Source organism: Coregonus lavaretus (genome assembly GCF_964263955.1).
Source record: "Coregonus lavaretus genome assembly, contig: HAP1_SCAFFOLD_490, whole genome shotgun sequence".
NCBI classification, from domain to species: Eukaryota; Metazoa; Chordata; class Actinopteri; order Salmoniformes; family Salmonidae; genus Coregonus; species Coregonus lavaretus.
In genome coordinates this window covers 232,501-257,116 of record NW_028159678.1, presented here as the reverse complement: position 1 = coordinate 257,116, position 24,616 = coordinate 232,501, and the positions used below count along the sequence as shown (strand labels likewise).

The 24,616-nt window shown below is 46.1% G+C and overlaps 1 protein-coding gene across 1 annotated transcript in view; it reads right to left on the bottom strand.

The window, feature by feature from the left end:
- LOC311122567 (PH-interacting protein-like) overlaps positions 1-24,616 on the bottom strand; it is a 138,202-nt gene that overhangs the window by 32,416 nt on the left and 81,170 nt on the right. Inside the window, exons 28-30 of the mRNA XM_084196911.1 lie at positions 22,249-22,331; positions 20,210-20,321; positions 20,064-20,125 (exon numbers count right to left, since the gene is read on the bottom strand). Of these exons, the coding sequence (XP_084053037.1) occupies positions 20,064-20,125; positions 20,210-20,321; positions 22,249-22,331 (257 nt within the window). The remainder of the gene's footprint in view (positions 1-20,063; positions 20,126-20,209; positions 20,322-22,248; positions 22,332-24,616) is intronic.

Below are 24,616 nucleotides of genomic sequence, written 5' to 3'. Positions count from 1 at the left end.
AGATTAACAGACTACTGAGGGACCACACATCATCAGAACAACAGACTACTGAGGGACCACACATCATCAGATTAACAGACTACTGAGGGACCACACATCATCAGATTAACAGACTACTGGGGGACCACACATCATCAGATTAACAGACTACTGAGGGGCCACACATCATCAGATTAACAGACTACTGAGGGACCACACATCATCAGAACAACAGACTACTGAGGGGCCACACATCATCAGATTAACAGACTACTGAGGGGCCACACATCATCAGATTAACAGACTACTGAGGGGCCACACATCATCAGATTAACAGACTACTGAGGGGCCACACATCATCAGATTAACAGACTACTGAGGGACCACACATCATCAGAACAACAGACTACTGAGGGACCACACATCATCAGATTAACAGACTACTGGGGGACCACACATCATCAGATTAACAGACTACTGAGGGACCACACATCATCAGATTAACAGACTACTGGGGGACCACACATCATCAGATTAACAGACTACTGAGGGACCACACATCATCAGATTAACAGACTACTGGGGGACCACACATCATCAGATTAACAGACTACTGAGGGGCCACACATCATCAGAACAACAGACTACTGGGGGACCACACATCATCAGAACAACAGACTACTGAGGGACCACACATCATCAGATTAACAGACTACTGGGGGACCACACATCATCAGATTAACAGACTACTGGGGGACCACACATCATCAGATTAACAGACTACTGGGGGACCACACATCATCAGATTAACAGACTACTGAGGGGCCACACATCATCAGAACAACAGACTACTGGGGGACCACACATCATCAGAACAACAGACTACTGAGGGACCACACATCATCAGATTAACAGACTACTGAGGAACCACACATCATCAGAACAACAGACTACTGGGGGACCACACATCATCAGATTAACAGACTACTGAGGGACCACACATCATCAGAACAACATACTACTGAGGGACCACACATCATCAGAACAACAGACTACTGAGGGACCACACATCATCAGAACAACAGACTACTGAGGGACCACACATCATCAGATTAACAGACTACTGAGGGGCCACACATCATCAGATTAACAGACTACTGAGGGACCACACATCATCAGAACAACAGACTACTGAGGGACCACACATCATCAGAACAACAGACTACTGAGGGACCACACATCATCAGAACAACAGACTACTGAGGGACCACACATCATCAGAACAACAGACTACTGAGGGACCACACATCATCAGATTAACAGACTACTGAGGGGCCACACATCATCAGATTAACAGACTACCGAGGGACCACACATCATCAGAACAACAGACTACTGAGGGACCACACATCATCAGAACAACAGACTACTGAGGGACCACACATCATCAGATTAACAGACTACTGAGGGGCCACACATCATCAGAACAACAGACTACTGAGGGACCACACATCATCAGATTAACAGACTACTGAGGGGCCACACATCATCAGATTAACAGACTACTGAGGGGCCACACATCATCAGATTAACAGACTACTGGGGGACCACACATCATCAGATTAACAGACTACTGAGGGCCACACATCATCAGATTAACAGACTACTGAGGGACCACACATCATCAGATTAACAGACTACTGAGGGACCACACATCATCAGAACAACAGACTACTGAGGGGCCACACATCATCAGATTAACAGACTACTGAGGGACCACACATCATCAGATTAACAGACTACTGAGGGACCACACATCATCAGAACAACAGACTACTGAGGGGCCACACATCATCAGAACAACAGACTACTGAGGGACCACACATCATCAGATTAACAGACTACTGAGGGGCCACACATCATCAGAACAACAGACTACTGAGGGACCACACATCATCAGATTAACAGACTACTGAGGGGCCACACATCATCAGAACAACAGACTACTGAGGGACCACACATCATCAGATTAACAGACTACTGAGGGGCCACACATCATCAGAACAACAGACTACTGAGGGACCACACATCATCAGATTAACAGACTACTGAGGGACCACACATCATCAGATTAACAGACTACTGGGGGACCACACATCATCAGAACAACAGACTACTGAGGGACCACACATCATCAGAACAACAGACTACTGAGGGACCACACATCATCAGAACAACAGACTACTGAGGGCCCACACATCATCAGATTAACAGACTACTGAGGGGCCACACATCATCAGAACAACAGACTACTGAGGGACCACACATCATCAGATTAACAGACTACTGAGGGGCCACACATCATCAGATTAACAGACTACTGAGGGACCACACATCATCAGATTAACAGACTACTGAGGGCCACACATCATCAGATTAACAGACTACTGAGGGACCACACATCATCAGATTAACAGACTACTGAGGGGCCACACATCATCAGATTAACAGACTACTGAGGGGCCACACATCATCAGATTAACAGACTACTGAGGGACCACACATCATCAGATTAACAGACTACTGAGGGGCCACACATCATCAGATTAACAGACTACTGAGGGGCCACACATCATCAGAACAACAGACTACTGAGGGACCACACATCATCAGATTAACAGACTACTGAGGGACCACACATCATCAGATTAACAGACTACTGAGGGGCCACACATCATCAGATTAACAGACTACTGAGGGACCACACATCATCAGATTAACAGACTACTGAGGACCACACATCATCAGATTAACAGACTACTGAGGGACCACACATCATCAGATTAACAGACTACTGAGGGACCACACATCATCAGATTAACAGACTACTGAGGGACCACACATCATCAGATTAACAGACTACTGAGGGACCACACAAAATCAGATTAACAGACTACTGGGGGACCACACATCATCAGATTAACAGACTACTGAGGGACCACACATCATCAGATCAACAGACTACTGAGGAACCACACATCATCAGATTAACAGACTACTGAGGGACCACACATCATCAGAACAACAGACTACTGAGGGACCACACATCATCAGATTAACAGACTACTGAGGGACCACACATCATCAGAACAACAGACTACTGAGGGGCCACACATCATCAGAACAACAGACTACTGAGGGACCACACATCATCAGATTAACAGACTACTGAGGGACCACACATCATCAGATTAACAGACTACTGAGGGACCACACATCATCAGATTAACAGACTACTGAGGGACCACACATCATCAGATTAACAGACTACTGAGGGACCACACATCATCAGATTAACAGACTACTGGGGGACCACACATCATCAGATTAACAGACTACTGAGGGACCACACATCATCAGATCAACAGACTACTGGGGGACCACACATCATCAGAACAACAGACTACTGAGGGACCACACATCATCAGATTAACAGACTACTGGGGGACCACACATCATCAGATTAACAGACTACTGAGGGACCACACATCATCAGATTAACAGACTACTGAGGGGCCACACATCATCAGATTAACAGACTACTGAGGGACCACACATCATCAGAACAACAGACTACTGAGGGGCCACACATCATCAGATTAACAGACTACTGAGGGGCCACACATCATCAGATTAACAGACTACTGAGGGGCCACACATCATCAGATTAACAGACTACTGAGGGACCACACATCATCAGAACAACAGACTACTGAGGGGCCACACATCATCAGATTAACAGACTACTGAGGGGCCACACATCATCAGATTAACAGACTACTGAGGGACCACACATCATCAGAACAACAGACTACTGAGGGACCACACATCATCAGATTAACAGACTACTGAGGGACCACACATCATCAGATTAACAGACTACTGGGGGACCACACATCATCAGATTAACAGACTACTGAGGGGCCACACATCATCAGATTAACAGACTACTGAGGGACCACACATCATCAGAACAACAGACTACTGAGGGGCCACACATCATCAGATTAACAGACTACTGAGGGGCCACACATCATCAGATTAACAGACTACTGAGGGACCACACATCATCAGATTAACAGACTACTGAGCGGCCACACATCATCAGATTAACAGACTACTGAGGGACCACACATCATCAGAACAACAGACTACTGAGGGACCACACATCATCAGATTAACAGACTACTGGGGGACCACACATCATCAGATTAACAGACTACTGAGGGACCACACATCATCAGATTAACAGACTACTGGGGGACCACACATCATCAGATTAACAGACTACTGAGGGACCACACATCATCAGATTAACAGACTACTGGGGGACCACACATCATCAGATTAACAGACTACTGAGGGGCCACACATCATCAGAACAACAGACTACTGGGGGACCACACATCATCAGAACAACAGACTACTGAGGGACCACACATCATCAGATTAACAGACTACTGGGGGACCACACATCATCAGATTAACAGACTACTGGGGGACCACACATCATCAGATTAACAGACTACTGGGGGACCACACATCATCAGATTAACAGACTACTGAGGGGCCACACATCATCAGAACAACAGACTACTGGGGGACCACACATCATCAGAACAACAGACTACTGAGGGACCACACATCATCAGATTAACAGACTACTGAGGAACCACACATCATCAGAACAACAGACTACTGGGGGACCACACATCATCAGATTAACAGACTACTGAGGGACCACACATCATCAGAACAACATACTACTGAGGGACCACACATCATCAGAACAACAGACTACTGAGGGACCACACATCATCAGAACAACAGACTACTGAGGGACCACACATCATCAGATTAACAGACTACTGAGGGGCCACACATCATCAGATTAACAGACTACTGAGGGACCACACATCATCAGAACAACAGACTACTGAGGGACCACACATCATCAGAACAACAGACTACTGAGGGACCACACATCATCAGAACAACAGACTACTGAGGGACCACACATCATCAGAACAACAGACTACTGAGGGACCACACATCATCAGATTAACAGACTACTGAGGGGCCACACATCATCAGATTAACAGACTACCGAGGGACCACACATCATCAGAACAACAGACTACTGAGGGACCACACATCATCAGAACAACAGACTACTGAGGGACCACACATCATCAGATTAACAGACTACTGAGGGGCCACACATCATCAGAACAACAGACTACTGAGGGACCACACATCATCAGAACAACAGACTACTGAGGGGCCACACATCATCAGAACAACAGACTACTGAGGGACCACACATCATCAGAACAACAGACTACTGTGGGACCATACATCAACAGAACAACAGACTACTGTGGGGCCACACATCATCAGAACAACAGACTTCTGAGGGCCACATATCATCAGATTAACAGACTACTGAGGGACCACACATCATCAGAACAACAGACTACTGAGGGACCACACATCATCAGAACAACAGACTACTGAGGGACCACACATCATCAGATTAACAGACTACTGAGGGACCACACATCATCAGAACAACAGACTACTGAGGGACCACACATCATCAGAACAACAGACTACTGAGGGACCACACATCATCAGAACAACAGACTACTGAGGGACCACACATCATCAGATCAACAGACTACTGGGGGACCACACATCATCAGAACAACAGACTACTGGGGGACCACACATCATCAGATTAACAGACTACTGGGGGACCACACATCATCAGATTAACAGACTACTGAGGGACCACACATCATCAGATCAACAGACTACTGGGGGACCACACATCATCAGAACAACAGACTACTGAGGGACCACACATCATCAGATTAACAGACTACTGGGGGACCACACATCATCAGATTAACAGACTACTGAGGGACCACACATCATCAGATTAACAGACTACTGAGGGGCCACACATCATCAGATTAACAGACTACTGAGGGACCACACATCATCAGAACAACAGACTACTGAGGGGCCACACATCATCAGATTAACAGACTACTGAGGGGCCACACATCATCAGATTAACAGACTACTGAGGGGCCACACATCATCAGATTAACAGACTACTGAGGGACCACACATCATCAGAACAACAGACTACTGAGGGGCCACACATCATCAGATTAACAGACTACTGAGGGGCCACACATCATCAGATTAACAGACTACTGAGGGACCACACATCATCAGAACAACAGACTACTGAGGGACCACACATCATCAGATTAACAGACTACTGAGGGACCACACATCATCAGATTAACAGACTACTGGGGGACCACACATCATCAGATTAACAGACTACTGAGGGGCCACACATCATCAGATTAACAGACTACTGAGGGACCACACATCATCAGAACAACAGACTACTGAGGGGCCACACATCATCAGATTAACAGACTACTGAGGGGCCACACATCATCAGATTAACAGACTACTGAGGGGCCACACATCATCAGATTAACAGACTACTGAGGGGCCACACATCATCAGATTAACAGACTACTGAGGGACCACACATCATCAGAACAACAGACTACTGAGGGACCACACATCATCAGATTAACAGACTACTGGGGGACCACACATCATCAGATTAACAGACTACTGAGGGACCACTTATCATCAGATTAACAGACTACTGGGGGACCACACATCATCAGATTAACAGACTACTGAGGGACCACACATCATCAGATTAACAGACTACTGGGGGACCACACATCATCAGATTAACAGACTACTGAGGGGCCACACATCATCAGAACAACAGACTACTGGGGGACCACACATCATCAGAACAACAGACTACTGAGGGACCACACATCATCAGATTAACAGACTACTGGGGGACCACACATCATCAGATTAACAGACTACTGGGGGACCACACATCATCAGATTAACAGACTACTGGGGGACCACACATCATCAGATTAACAGACTACTGAGGGGCCACACATCATCAGAACAACAGACTACTGGGGGACCACACATCATCAGAACAACAGACTACTGATGGACCACACATCATCAGATTAACAGACTACTGAGGAACCACACATCATCAGAACAACAGACTACTGGGGGACCACACATCATCAGATTAACAGACTACTGAGGGACCACACATCATCAGAACAACATACTACTGAGGGACCACACATCATCAGAACAACAGACTACTGAGGGACCACACATCATCAGAACAACAGACTACTGAGGGACCACACATCATCAGATTAACAGACTACTGAGGGGCCACACATCATCAGATTAACAGACTACTGAGGGACCACACATCATCAGAACAACAGACTACTGAGGGACCACACATCATCAGAACAACAGACTACTGAGGGACCACACATCATCAGAACAACAGACTACTGAGGGACCACACATCATCAGAACAACAGACTACTGAGGGACCACACATCATCAGATTAACAGACTACTGAGGGGCCACACATCATCAGATTAACAGACTACCGAGGGACTACACATCATCAGAACAACAGACTACTGAGGGACCACACATCATCAGAACAACAGACTACTGAGGGACCACACATCATCAGATTAACAGACTACTGAGGGGCCACACATCATCAGAACAACAGACTACTGAGGGACCACACATCATCAGAACAACAGACTACTGAGGGGCCACACATCATCAGAACAACAGACTACTGAGGGACCACACATCATCAGAACAACAGACTACTGTGGGACCATACATCAACAGAACAACAGACTACTGAGGGGCCACACATCATCAGAACAACAGACTTCTGAGGGCCACATATCATCAGATTAACAGACTACTGAGGGACCACACATCATCAGAACAACAGACTACTGAGGGACCACACATCATCAGAACAACAGACTACTGAGGGACCACACATCATCAGATTAACAGACTACTGAGGGACCACACATCATCAGAACAACAGACTACTGAGGGACCACACATCATCAGAACAACAGACTACTGAGGGACCACACATCATCAGAACAACAGACTACTGAGGGACCACACATCATCAGATCAACAGACTACTGGGGGACCACACATCATCAGAACAACAGACTACTGGGGGACCACACATCATCAGATTAACAGACTACTGGGGGACCACACATCATCAGATTAACAGACTACTGAGGGACCACACATCATCAGAACAACAGACTACTGAGGGACCACACATCATCAGAACAACAGACTACTGAGGGACCACACATCATCAGATTAACAGACTACTGAGGGGCCACACATCATCAGATTAACAGACTACTGAGGGACCACACATCATCAGAACAACAGACTACTGAGGGACCAAACATCATCAGAACAACAGACTACTGAGGGACCACACATCATCAGAACAACAGACTACTGAGGGACCACACATCATCAGAACAACAGACTACTGAGGGACCACACATCATCAGATTAACAGACTACTGAGGGGCCACACATCATCAGATTAACAGACTACCGAGGGACCACACATCATCAGAACAACAGACTACTGAGGGACCACACATCATCAGAACAACAGACTACTGAGGGACCACACATCATCAGATTAACAGACTACTGAGGGGCCACACATCATCAGAACAACAGACTACTGAGGGACCACACATCATCAGAACAACAGACTACTGAGGGGCCACACATCATCAGAACAACAGACTACTGAGGGACCACACATCATCAGAACAACAGACTACTGTGGGACCATACATCAACAGAACAACAGACTACTGAGGGGCCACACATCATCAGAACAACAGACTTCTGAGGGCCACATATCATCAGATTAACAGACTACTGAGGGACCACACATCATCAGAACAACAGACTACTGAGGGACCACACATCATCAGAACAACAGACTACTGAGGGACCACACATCATCAGATTAACAGACTACTGAGGGACCACACATCATCAGAACAACAGACTACTGAGGGACCACACATCATCAGAACAACAGACTACTGAGGGACCACACATCATCAGAACAACAGACTACTGAGGGACCACACATCATCAGATCAACAGACTACTGGGGGACCACACATCATCAGAACAACAGACTACTGGGGGACCACACATCATCAGATTAACAGACTACTGGGGGACCACACATCATCAGATTAACAGACTACTGAGGGACCACACATCATCAGATCAACAGACTACTGGGGGACCACACATCATCAGAACAACAGACTACTGAGGGACCACACATCATCAGATTAACAGACTACTGGGGGACCACACATCATCAGATTAACAGACTACTGAGGGACCACACATCATCAGATTAACAGACTACTGAGGGGCCACACATCATCAGATTAACAGACTACTGAGGGACCACACATCATCAGAACAACAGACTACTGAGGGGCCACACATCATCAGATTAACAGACTACTGAGGGGCCACACATCATCAGATTAACAGACTACTGAGGGGCCACACATCATCAGATTAACAGACTACTGAGGGACCACACATCATCAGAACAACAGACTACTGAGGGGCCACACATCATCAGATTAACAGACTACTGAGGGGCCACACATCATCAGATTAACAGACTACTGAGGGACCACACATCATCAGAACAACAGACTACTGAGGGACCACACATCATCAGATTAACAGACTACTGAGGGACCACACATCATCAGATTAACAGACTACTGGGGGACCACACATCATCAGATTAACAGACTACTGAGGGGCCACACATCATCAGATTAACAGACTACTGAGGGACCACACATCATCAGAACAACAGACTACTGAGGGGCCACACATCATCAGATTAACAGACTACTGAGGGGCCACACATCATCAGATTAACAGACTACTGAGGGGCCACACATCATCAGATTAACAGACTACTGAGGGGCCACACATCATCAGATTAACAGACTACTGAGGGACCACACATCATCAGAACAACAGACTACTGAGGGACCACACATCATCAGATTAACAGACTACTGGGGGACCACACATCATCAGATTAACAGACTACTGAGGGACCACACATCATCAGATTAACAGACTACTGGGGGACCACACATCATCAGATTAACAGACTACTGAGGGACCACACATCATCAGATTAACAGACTACTGGGGGACCACACATCATCAGATTAACAGACTACTGAGGGGCCACACATCATCAGAACAACAGACTACTGGGGGACCACACATCATCAGAACAACAGACTACTGAGGGACCACACATCATCAGATTAACAGACTACTGGGGGACCACACATCATCAGATTAACAGACTACTGGGGGACCACACATCATCAGATTAACAGACTACTGGGGGACCACACATCATCAGATTAACAGACTACTGAGGGGCCACACATCATCAGAACAACAGACTACTGGGGGACCACACATCATCAGAACAACAGACTACTGAGGGACCACACATCATCAGATTAACAGACTACTGAGGAACCACACATCATCAGAACAACAGACTACTGGGGGACCACACATCATCAGATTAACAGACTACTGAGGGACCACACATCATCAGAACAACATACTACTGAGGGACCACACATCATCAGAACAACAGACTACTGAGGGACCACACATCATCAGAACAACAGACTACTGAGGGACCACACATCATCAGATTAACAGACTACTGAGGGGCCACACATCATCAGATTAACAGACTACTGAGGGACCACACATCATCAGAACAACAGACTACTGAGGGACCACACATCATCAGAACAACAGACTACTGAGGGACCACACATCATCAGAACAACAGACTACTGAGGGACCACACATCATCAGAACAACAGACTACTGAGGGACCACACATCATCAGATTAACAGACTACTGAGGGGCCACACATCATCAGATTAACAGACTACCGAGGGACCACACATCATCAGAACAACAGACTACTGAGGGACCACACATCATCAGATTAACAGACTACTGAGGGACCACACATCATCAGAACAACAGACTACTGAGGGACCACACATCATCAGAACAACAGACTACTGAGGGACCACACATCATCAGAACAACAGACTACTGAGGGACCACACATCATCAGATCAACAGACTACTGGGGGACCACACATCATCAGAACAACAGACTACTGGGGGACCACACATCATCAGAACAACAGACTACTGAGGGACCACACATCATCAGAACAACAGACTACTGAGGGACCACACATCATCAGAACAACAGACTACTGAGGGACCACACATCATCAGATTAACAGACTACTGAGGGACCACACATCATCAGATTAACAGACTACTGAGGGACCACACATCAACAGATTAACAGACTACTGAGGGACCACACATCATCAGATTAACAGACTACTGAGGGACCACACATCATCAGAACAACAAACTACTGAGGGATCACACATCATCAGAACAACAGACTTCTGAGGGCCACACATCATCAGATTAACAGACTACTGAGGGACCACACATCATCAGAACAACAGACTACTGAGGGACCACACATCATCAGATTAACAGACTACTGAGGGACCACACATCATCAGAACAACAGACTACTGAGGGACCACACATCATCAGAACAACAGACTACTGAGGGACCACACATCATCAGAACAACAGACTACTGAGGGACCACACATCATCAGATTAAGACTACTGAGGGACCACACATCATCAGAAAAACAGACTACTGAGGGACCACACATCATCAGAACAACAGACTACTGAGGGCCACACATCATCAGAACAACAGACTACTGAGGGACCACACATCATCAGATTAACAGACTACTGAGGGACCACACATCATCAGATTAACAGACTACTGAGGGACCACACATCATCAGATTAACAGACTACTGAGGGACCACACATCATCAGATTAACAGACTACTGAGGGACCACACATCATCAGAACAACAGACTACTGAGGGATCACACATCATCAGAACAACAGACTACTGGGGGACCACACATCATCAGAACAACAGACTACTGAGGGACCACACATCATCAGATTAACAGACTACTGGGGGACCACACATCATCAGATTAACAGACTACTGGGGGACCACACATCATCAGATTAACAGACTACTGGGGGACCACACATCATCAGATTAACAGACTACTGAGGGGCCACACATCATCAGAACAACAGACTACTGGGGGACCACACATCATCAGAACAACAGACTACTGAGGGACCACACATCATCAGATTAACAGACTACTGAGGAACCACACATCATCAGAACAACAGACTACTGGGGGACCACACATCATCAGATTAACAGACTACTGAGGGACCACACATCATCAGAACAACATACTACTGAGGGACCACACATCATCAGAACAACAGACTACTGAGGGACCACACATCATCAGAACAACAGACTACTGAGGGACCACACATCATCAGATTAACAGACTACTGAGGGGCCACACATCATCAGATTAACAGACTACTGAGGGACCACACATCATCAGAACAACAGACTACTGAGGGACCACACATCATCAGAACAACAGACTACTGAGGGACCACACATCATCAGAACAACAGACTACTGAGGGACCACACATCATCAGAACAACAGACTACTGAGGGACCACACATCATCAGATTAACAGACTACTGAGGGGCCACACATCATCAGATTAACAGACTACCGAGGGACCACACATCATCAGAACAACAGACTACTGAGGGACCACACATCATCAGATTAACAGACTACTGAGGGACCACACATCATCAGAACAACAGACTACTGAGGGACCACACATCATCAGAACAACAGACTACTGAGGGACCACACATCATCAGAACAACAGACTACTGAGGGACCACACATCATCAGATCAACAGACTACTGGGGGACCACACATCATCAGAACAACAGACTACTGGGGGACCACACATCATCAGAACAACAGACTACTGAGGGACCACACATCATCAGAACAACAGACTACTGAGGGACCACACATCATCAGAACAACAGACTACTGAGGGACCACACATCATCAGATTAACAGACTACTGAGGGACCACACATCATCAGATTAACAGACTACTGAGGGACCACACATCAACAGATTAACAGACTACTGAGGGACCACACATCATCAGATTAACAGACTACTGAGGGACCACACATCATCAGAACAACAAACTACTGAGGGATCACACATCATCAGAACAACAGACTTCTGAGGGCCACACATCATCAGATTAACAGACTACTGAGGGACCACACATCATCAGAACAACAGACTACTGAGGGACCACACATCATCAGATTAACAGACTACTGAGGGACCACACATCATCAGAACAACAGACTACTGAGGGACCACACATCATCAGAACAACAGACTACTGAGGGACCACACATCATCAGAACAACAGACTACTGAGGGACCACACATCATCAGATTAAGACTACTGAGGGACCACACATCATCAGAAAAACAGACTACTGAGGGACCACACATCATCAGAACAACAGACTACTGAGGGCCACACATCATCAGAACAACAGACTACTGAGGGACCACACATCATCAGATTAACAGACTACTGAGGGACCACACATCATCAGATTAACAGACTACTGAGGGACCACACATCATCAGATTAACAGACTACTGAGGGACCACACATCATCAGATTAACAGACTACTGAGGGACCACACATCATCAGAACAACAGACTACTGAGGGATCACACATCATCAGAACAACAGACTTCTGAGGGCCACACATCATCAGATTAACAGACTACTGAGGGACCACACATCATCAGAACAACAGACTACTGAGGGACCACACATCATCAGATTAACAGACTACTGAGGGACCACACATCATCAGAACAACAGACTACTGAGGGACCACACATCATCAGAACAACAGACTACTGAGGGACCACACATCATCAGAACAACAGACTACTGAGGGACCACACATCATCAGATTAAGACTACTGAGGGACCACACATCATCAGAAAAACAGACTACTGAGGGACCACACATCATCAGATTAAGACTACTGAGGGACCACACATCATCAGAAAAACAGACTACTGAGGGACCACACATCATCAGAACAACAGACTACTGAGGGACCACACATCATCAGAACAACAGACTACTGAGGGACCACACATCATCAGAACAACAGACTACTGAGGGACCACACATCATCAGAACAACAGACTACTGAGGGACCACACATCATCAGATTAACAGACTACTGAGGGACCACACATCATCAGAACAACAGACTACTGAGGGCCACACATCATCAGAACAACAGACTACTGAGGGACCACACATCATCAGATTAACAGACTACTGAGGGACCACACATCATCAGATTAACAGACTACTGAGGGACCACACATCATCAGATTAACAGACTACTGAGGGACCACACATCATCAGATTAACAGACTACTGAGGGACCACACATCATCAGAACAACAGACTACTGAGGGATCACACATCATCAGAACAACAGACTTCTGAGGGCCACACATCATCAGATTAACAGACTACTGAGGGACCACACATCATCAGAACAACAGACTACTGAGGGACCACACATCATCAGATTAACAGACTACTGAGGGACCACACATCATCAGAACAACAGACTACTGAGGGACCACACATCATCAGAACAACAGACTACTGAGGGACCACACATCATCAGAACAACAGACTACTGAGGGACCACACATCATCAGATTAAGACTACTGAGGGACCACACATCATCAGAAAAACAGACTACTGAGGGACCACACATCATCAGAACAACAGACTACTGAGGGACCACACATCATCAGATTAACAGACTACTGAGGGACCACACATCATCAGAACAACAGACTACTGAGGGACCACACAGTCATCAGAACAACAGACTACTGAGGGACCACACATCATCAGAACAACAGACTACTGAGGGACCACACATCATCAGAACAACAGACTACTGAGGGACCACACATCATCAGATTAACAGACTACTGAGGGACCACACATCATCAGAACAACAGACTACTGAGGGACCACACATCATCAGATCAACAGACTACTGAGGGACCACACATCATCAGATTAACAGACTACTGAGGGACCACACATCATCAGAACAACAGACTACTGAGGGACCACACATCATAAGAACAACAGACTACTGAGGGACCACACATCATCAGAACAACAGACTACTGAGGGACCACACATCATCAGAACAACAGACTACTGAGGGACCACACATCATCAGAACAACAGACTACTGAGGGACCACACATCATGAGAACAACAGACTACTGAGGGACCACACATCATCAGAACAACAGACTACTGAGGGACCACACATCATCTGAACAACAGACTACTGAGGGACCACACATCATCAGAACAACAGACTACTGAGGGCCCACACATCATCAGAACAACAGACTACTGAGGGCCACACATCATCAGAACAACAGACTACTGAGGGACCACACATCATCAGAACAACAGACTACTGAGGGACCACACATCATCAGATTAACAGACTACTGAGGGACCACACATCATCAGAACAACAGACTACTGAGGGACCACACATCATCAGAACAACAGACTACTGAGGGCCCACACATCATCAGAACAACAGACTACTGAGGGCCACACATCATCAGAACAACAGACTACTGAGGGACCATACATCAACAGAACAACAGACTACTGAGGGGCCACACATCATCAGAACAACAGACTTCTGAGGGCCACATATCATCAGATTAACAGACTACTGAGGGACCACACATCATCAGAACAACAGACTACTGAGGGACCACACATCATCAGAACAACAGACTACTGAGGGACCACACATCATCAGATTAACAGACTACTGAGGGACCACACATCATCAGAACAACAGACTACTGAGGGACCACACATCATCAGAACAACAGACTACTGAGGGACCACACATCATCAGAACAACAGACTACTGAGGGACCACACATCATCAGATCAACAGACTACTGGGGGACCACACATCATCAGAACAACAGACTACTGGGGGACCACACATCATCAGAACAACAGACTACTGAGGGACCACACATCATCAGAACAACAGACTACTGAGGGACCACACATCATCAGAACAACAGACTACTGAGGGACCACACATCATCAGATTAACAGACTACTGAGGGACCACACATCATCAGATTAACAGACTACTGAGGGACCACACATCAACAGATTAACAGACTACTGAGGGACCACACATCATCAGATTAACAGACTACTGAGGGACCACACATCATCAGAACAACAGACTACTGAGGGATCACACATCATCAGAACAACAGACTTCTGAGGGCCACACATCATCAGATTAACAGACTACTGAGGGACCACACATCATCAGAACAACAGACTACTGAGGGACCACACATCATCAGATTAACAGACTACTGAGGGACCACACATCATCAGAACAACAGACTACTGAGGGACCACACATCATCAGAACAACAGACTACTGAGGGACCACACATCATCAGAACAACAGACTACTGAGGGACCACACATCATCAGATTAAGACTACTGAGGGACCACACATCATCAGAAAAACAGACTACTGAGGGACCACACATCATCAGAACAACAGACTACTGAGGGACCACACATCATCAGAACAACAGACTACTGAGGGACCACACATCATCAGAACAACAGACTACTGAGGGACCACACATCATCAGAACAACAGACTACTGAGGGACCACACATCATCAGATTAACAGACTACTGAGGGACCACACATCATCAGAACAACAGACTACTGAGGGCCACACATCATCAGAACAACAGACTACTGAGGGACCACACATCATCAGATTAACAGACTACTGAGGGACCACACATCATCAGATTAACAGACTACTGAGGGACCACACATCATCAGATTAACAGACTACTGAGGGACCACACATCATCAGATTAACAGACTACTGAGGGACCACACATCATCAGAACAACAGACTACTGAGGGATCACACATCATCAGAACAACAGACTTCTGAGGGCCACACATCATCAGATTAACAGACTACTGAGGGACCACACATCATCAGAACAACAGACTACTGAGGGACCACACATCATCAGATTAACAGACTACTGAGGGACCACACATCATCAGAACAACAGACTACTGAGGGACCACACATCATCAGAACAACAGACTACTGAGGGACCACACATCATCAGAACAACAGACTACTGAGGGACCACACATCATCAGATTAAGACTACTGAGGGACCACACATCATCAGAAAAACAGACTACTGAGGGACCACACATCATCAGAACAACAGACTACTGAGGGACCACACATCATCAGAACAACAGACTACTGAGGGACCACACATCATCAGAACAACAGACTACTGAGGGACCACACATCATCAGAACAACAGACTACTGAGGGACCACACATCATCAGATTAACAGACTACTGAGGGACCACACATCATCAGAACAACAGACTACTGAGGGCCACACATCATCAGAACAACAGACTACTGAGGGACCACACATCATCAGATTAACAGACTACTGAGGGACCACACATCATCAGAACAACAGACTACTGAGGGACCACACAGTCATCAGAACAACAGACTACTGAGGGACCACACATCATCAGAACAACAGACTACTGAGGGACCACACATCATCAGAACAACAGACTACTGAGGGACCACACATCATCAGATTAACAGACTACTGAGGGACCACACATCATCAGAACAACAGACTACTGAGGGACCACACATCATCAGATCAACAGACTACTGAGGGACCACACATCATCAGATTAACAGACTACTGAGGGACCACACATCATCAGAACAACAGACTACTGAGGGACCACACATCATAAGAACAACAGACTACTGAGGGACCACACATCATCAGAACAACAGACTACTGAGGGACCACACATCATCAGAACAACAGACTACTGAGGGACCACACATCATCAGAACAACAGACTACTGAGGGACCACACATCATGAGAACAACAGACTACTGAGGGACCACACATCATCAGAACAACAGACTACTGAGGGACCACACATCATCTGAACAACAGACTACTGAGGGACCACACATCATCAGAACAACAGACTACTGAGGGCCCACACATCATCAGAACAACAGACTACTGAGGGCCACACATCATCAGAACAACAGACTACTGAGGGACCACACATCATCAGAACAACAGACTACTGAGGGACCACACATCATCAGATTAACAGACTACTGAGGGACCACACATCATCAGAACAACAGACTACTGAGGGACCACACATCATCAGAACAACAGACTACTGAGGGCCCACACATCATCAGAACAACAGACTACTGAGGGCCACACATCATCAGAACAACAGACTACTGAGGGACCACACATCATCAGAACAACAGACTACTGAGGGACCACACATCATCAGATTAACAGACTACTGAGGGACCACACATCATCAGAACAACAGACTACTGAGGGACCACACATCATCAGAACAACAGACTACTGAGGGACCACACATCATCAGAACAACAGACTACTGAGGGACCACACATCATCAGATCAACAGACTACTGAGGGACCACACATCATCAGATTAACAGACTACTGAGGGACCACACATCATCAGAACAACAGACTACTGAGGGACCACACATCATCAGAACAACAGACTACTGAGGGACCACACATCATCAGATTAACAGACTACTGAGGGACCACACATCATCAGAACTACAGACTACTGAGGGACCACACATCATCAGAACAACAGACTACTGAGGGACCACACATCATCAGAACAACAGACTACTGAGGGACCACATATCATCAGATTAACAGACTACTGAGGGACCACACATCATCAGAACAACAGACTACTGAGGGACCACACATCATCAGATCAACAGACTACTGAGGGACCACACATCATCAGATTAACAGACTACTGAGGGACCACACATCATCAGAACAACAGACTACTGAGGGACCACACATCATCAGAACAACAGACTACTGAGGGACCACACATCATCAGAACAACAGACTACTGAGGGACCACACATCATCAGAACAACAGACTACTTAGGGACCACACATCATCAGAACAACAGACTACTGAGGGACCACACATCATCAGAACAACAGACTACTGAGGGACCACACATTATCAGAACAACAGACTACTGAGGGACCACACATCATCAGAACAACAGACTACTGAGGGACCACACATCATCAGAACAACAGACTACTGAGGGACCACACATCATCAGATTAACAGACTACTGAGGGACCACACATCATCAGATTAACAGACTACTGAGGGACCACACATCATCAGAACAACAGACTACTGAGGGACCACACATCATCAGATTAACAGACTACTGAGGGACCACACATCATCAGATTAACAGACTACTGAGGGACCACACATCATCAGAACAACAGACTTCTGAGGGCCACATATCATCAGATTAACAGACTACTGAGGGACCACACATCATCAGATTAACAGACTACTGAGGGACCACACATCATCAGATTAACAGACTACTGAGGGACCACACATCATCAGAACAACAGACTACTGAGGGACCACACATCATCAGAATAACAGACTACTGAGGGACCACACATCATCAGATTAACAGACTACTGAGGGACCACACATCATCAGAACAACAGACTACTGAGGGACCACACATCATCAGAATACTATGTATTGTGTGTGTGTGGGTGTGTCCTACCCTCGTTGGGGATGGGCTCCATATCCCAGGGACTCATCTTCTCCGTGTCACCGTTATCCCAGCTAGACAGGAGAATAGAATATATTAGAAAGGTTCCATGTTATAAAGGCTTCCTCATAGAGGGTTAATGAAGGGTTATAACCTACCAAACATTGTAGCACTGGAACAGGCTGTCTGGATACTCAGGCTGGAAAGGCTCCTGGTCCTCGATGGTCCCGAACCACCAGGCATCATCTATCACTGACCTGAACCTGTCACCTGGATGGGACAAGGTCACTTCTCATTACAACACCACCAGGTATCATCTATCACTGACCTGATCCTGTCACCTGGATGGGACAAGGTCACTTCACATTACAACACCACCAGGTATAATCTATCACTGATCTGATCCTGTCACCTGGATGGAACAAGGTCACTTCTCATTACAACACCACCAGGTATCATCTATCACTGATCTGAACCTGTCACCTGGATGGGACAAGGTCACTTCTCATTACAACACCACCAGGTATAATCTATCACTGATCTGATCCTGTCACCTGGATGGGACAAGGTCACTTCTCATTACAACACCACCAGGTATCATCTATCACTGACCTGAACCTGTCACCTGGATGGGACAAGGTCACTTCTCATTACAACACCACCAGGTATAATCTATCACTGATCTGATCCTGTCACCTGGATGGGACAAGGTCACTTCTCATTACAACACCACCAGGTATCATCTATCACTGATCTGATCCTGTCACCTGGATGGGACAAGGTCACTTCTCATTACAACACCACCAGGTATCATCTATCACTGACCTGAACCTGTCACCTGGATGGGACAAGGTCACTTCTTATTACAACACCACCAGGTATCATCTATCACTGACCTGAACCTGTCACCTGGATGGGACAAGGTCACTTCTCATTACAACACCACCAGGTATCATCTATCACTGACCTGAACCTGTCACCTGGATGGGACAAGGTCACTTCTCATTACAACACCACCAGGTATCATCTATCACTGACCTGAACCTGTCACCTGGATGGGACAAGGTCACTTCTCATTACAACACCACCAGGTATCATCTATCACTGACCTGAACCTGTCACCTGGATGGGACAAGGTCACTTCTCATTACAACACCACCAGGTATCATCTATCACTGACCTGAACCTGTCACCTGGATGGGACAAGGTCACTTCTCATTACAACACCACCAGGTATCATCTATCACTGACCTGAACCTGTCACCTGGATGGGACAAGGTCACTTCTCATTACAACACCACCAGGTATCATCTATCACTGACCTGAACCTGTCACCTGGATGGGACAAGGTCACTTCTCATTACAACACCACCAGGTATCATCTATCACTGACCTGAACCTGTCACCTGGATGGGACAAGGTCACTTCTCATTACAACACCACCAGGTATCATCTATCACTGACCTGAACCTGTCACCTGGATGGGACAAGGTCACTTCTCATTACAACACCACCAGGTATCATCTATCACTGACCTGAACCTGTCACCTGGATGGGACAAGGTCACTTCTCATTACAACACCACCAGGTATCATCTATCACTGACCTGAACCTGTCACCTGGATGGGACAAGGTCACTTCTCATTACAACACCACCAGGTATCATCTATCACTGACCTGAACCTGTCACCTGGATGGGACAAGGTCACTTCTCATTACAACACCACCAGGTATCATCTATCACTGACCTGAACCTGTCACCTGGATGGGACAAGGTCACTTCTCATTACAACACCACCAGGTATCATCTATCACTGACCTGAACCTGTCACCTGGATGGGACAAGGTCACTTCTCATTACAACACCACCAGGTATCATCTATCACTGACCTGAACCTGTCACCTGGATGGGACAAGGTCACTTCTCATTACAAATAAAAAATTAAACATAGTTTATATGTAGTTAAAATAATCAAATAAAATCCATTCATTCATTTGTTAATTCATTGATAAAATAACTGAAATGATTCTTTGTAATCAGGCGAAAGCCAGTCTACTGCATCCAGACATATTAGCCCAACATTAGCAGCTACTCTGGCATCCTATTCCTGTATAGTGCACTACTGTTGACCAGAGACACAGAGAGAGAGAGAGTCGCACTGTGAAGACTTCAGAACCTGGTCAGAGAGAGACTGACCTATGGTCCAGTGGCGGTCTCTCGCATCATCAAACTGCTGCCGTAGGACCAGGAAGTCAATCACATCGGGCATGTCATGGTACCTATGATAACAACACACCGATACCATGTTAGTAGCAACATCACACACACAAAATCACACACACAAATATGCACAAGAACACACAAACACACACACTAAGACACTAAGACACAGAGAAAACACAGAGACACTAAGACACAGAGACACTAAGACACAGAGACACTAAGACACAGAGACACTAAGACACAGAGAGAACACAGAGACACTAAGACACAGAGAGAACACAGAGACACTAAGACACAGAGAGAACACAGAGACACTAAGACACAGAGACACTAAGACACAGAGACACTAAGACACAGAGAGAACACAGAGACACTAAGACACAGAGACACTAAGACACAGAGACACTAAGACACAGAGAGAACACAGAGACACTAAGACACAGAGAAAACACAGAGACACTAAGACACAGAGACACTAAGACACAGAGAGAACACAGAGACACAGAGACACTAAGACACAGAGAGAACACAGAGACACTAAGACACAGAGACACTAAGACACAGAGACACTAAGACACAGAGAGAACACAGAGACACTAAGACACAGAGACACTAAGACACAGAGAGAACACAGAGACACTAAGACACAGAGAGAACACAGAGAAACTAAGACACAGAGACACTAAGACACAGAGACACTAAGACACAGAGAGAACACAGAGACACTAAGACACAGAGACACTAAGACACAGAGAGAACACAGAGACACTAAGACACAGAGAGAACACAGAGACACTAAGACACAGACACACTAAGACACAGAGAGAACACAGAGACACTAAGACACAGAGAGAACACAGAGACACTAAGACACAGAGAGAACACAGAGACACTAAGACACAGAGAGAACACAGAGACACTAAGACACAGAGAGAACACAGAGACACTAAGACACAGAGAGAACACAGAGACACTAAGACACAGAGAGAACACAGAGACACTAAGACACAGAGAGAACACAGAGACACTAAGACACAGAGACACTAAGACACAGAGACACTAAGACACAGAGACACTAAGACACAGAGACACTAAGACACAGAGAGAACACAGAGACACTAAGACACAGAGAGAACACAGAGACACTAAGACACAGAGACACTAAGACACAGAGACACTAAGACACAGAGACACTAAGACACAGAGACACTAAGACACAGAGAGAATACAGAGACACTAAGACACAGAGAGAACACAGAGACACTAAGACACAGAGACACTAAGACACAGAGACACTAAGAGAACACAGAGACACTAAGATAACACAGAGACACTAAGACACAGAGACACTAAGACACAGAGAGAATACAGAGACACTAAGACACAGAGAGAACACAGAGACACTAAGACACAGAGACACTAAGACACAGAGACACTAAGAGAACACAGAGACACTAAGATAACACAGAGACACTAAGATAACACAGAGACACTAAGATAACACAGAGACACTAAGATAACACAGAGACACTAAGACACAGAGACACTAAGACACAGAGACACTAAGACACAGAGACACTAAGACACAGAGACACTAAGACACAGAGACACTAAGACACAGAGAGAACACAGAGACACTAAGACACAGAGACACTAAGACACAGAGACACTAAGACACAGAGAGAACACAGAGACACTAAGACACAGAGACACTAAGACACAGAGACACTAAGACACAGAGACACTAAGACACAGAGACACTAAGACACAGAGACACTAAGACACAGAGATAACACAGAGACACTAAGACACAGAGACACTAAGACACAGAGACACTAAGACACAGAGACACTAAGACACAGAGACACTAAGACACAGAGACACTAAGACACAGAGATAACACAGAGACACTAAGACACAGAGACACTAAGACACAGAGACACTAAGACACAGAGACACTAAGACACAGAGACACTAAGACACAGAGAGAACACAGAGACACAGAGACACTAAGACACAGAGACACTAAGACACAGAGACACTAAGACACTAAGACACAGAGACACTAAGACACAGAGACACTAAGACACAGAGACACTAAGACACAGAGATAACACAGAGACACTAAGACACAGAGACACTAAGACACAGAGACACTAAGACACAGAGACACTAAGACACAGAGACACTAAGACACAGAGACACTAAGACACAGAGATAACACAGAGACACTAAGACACAGAGACACTAAGACACAGAGACACTAAGACACAGAGACACTAAGACACAGAGACACTAAGACACAGAGAGAACACAGAGACACAGAGACACAGAGACACTA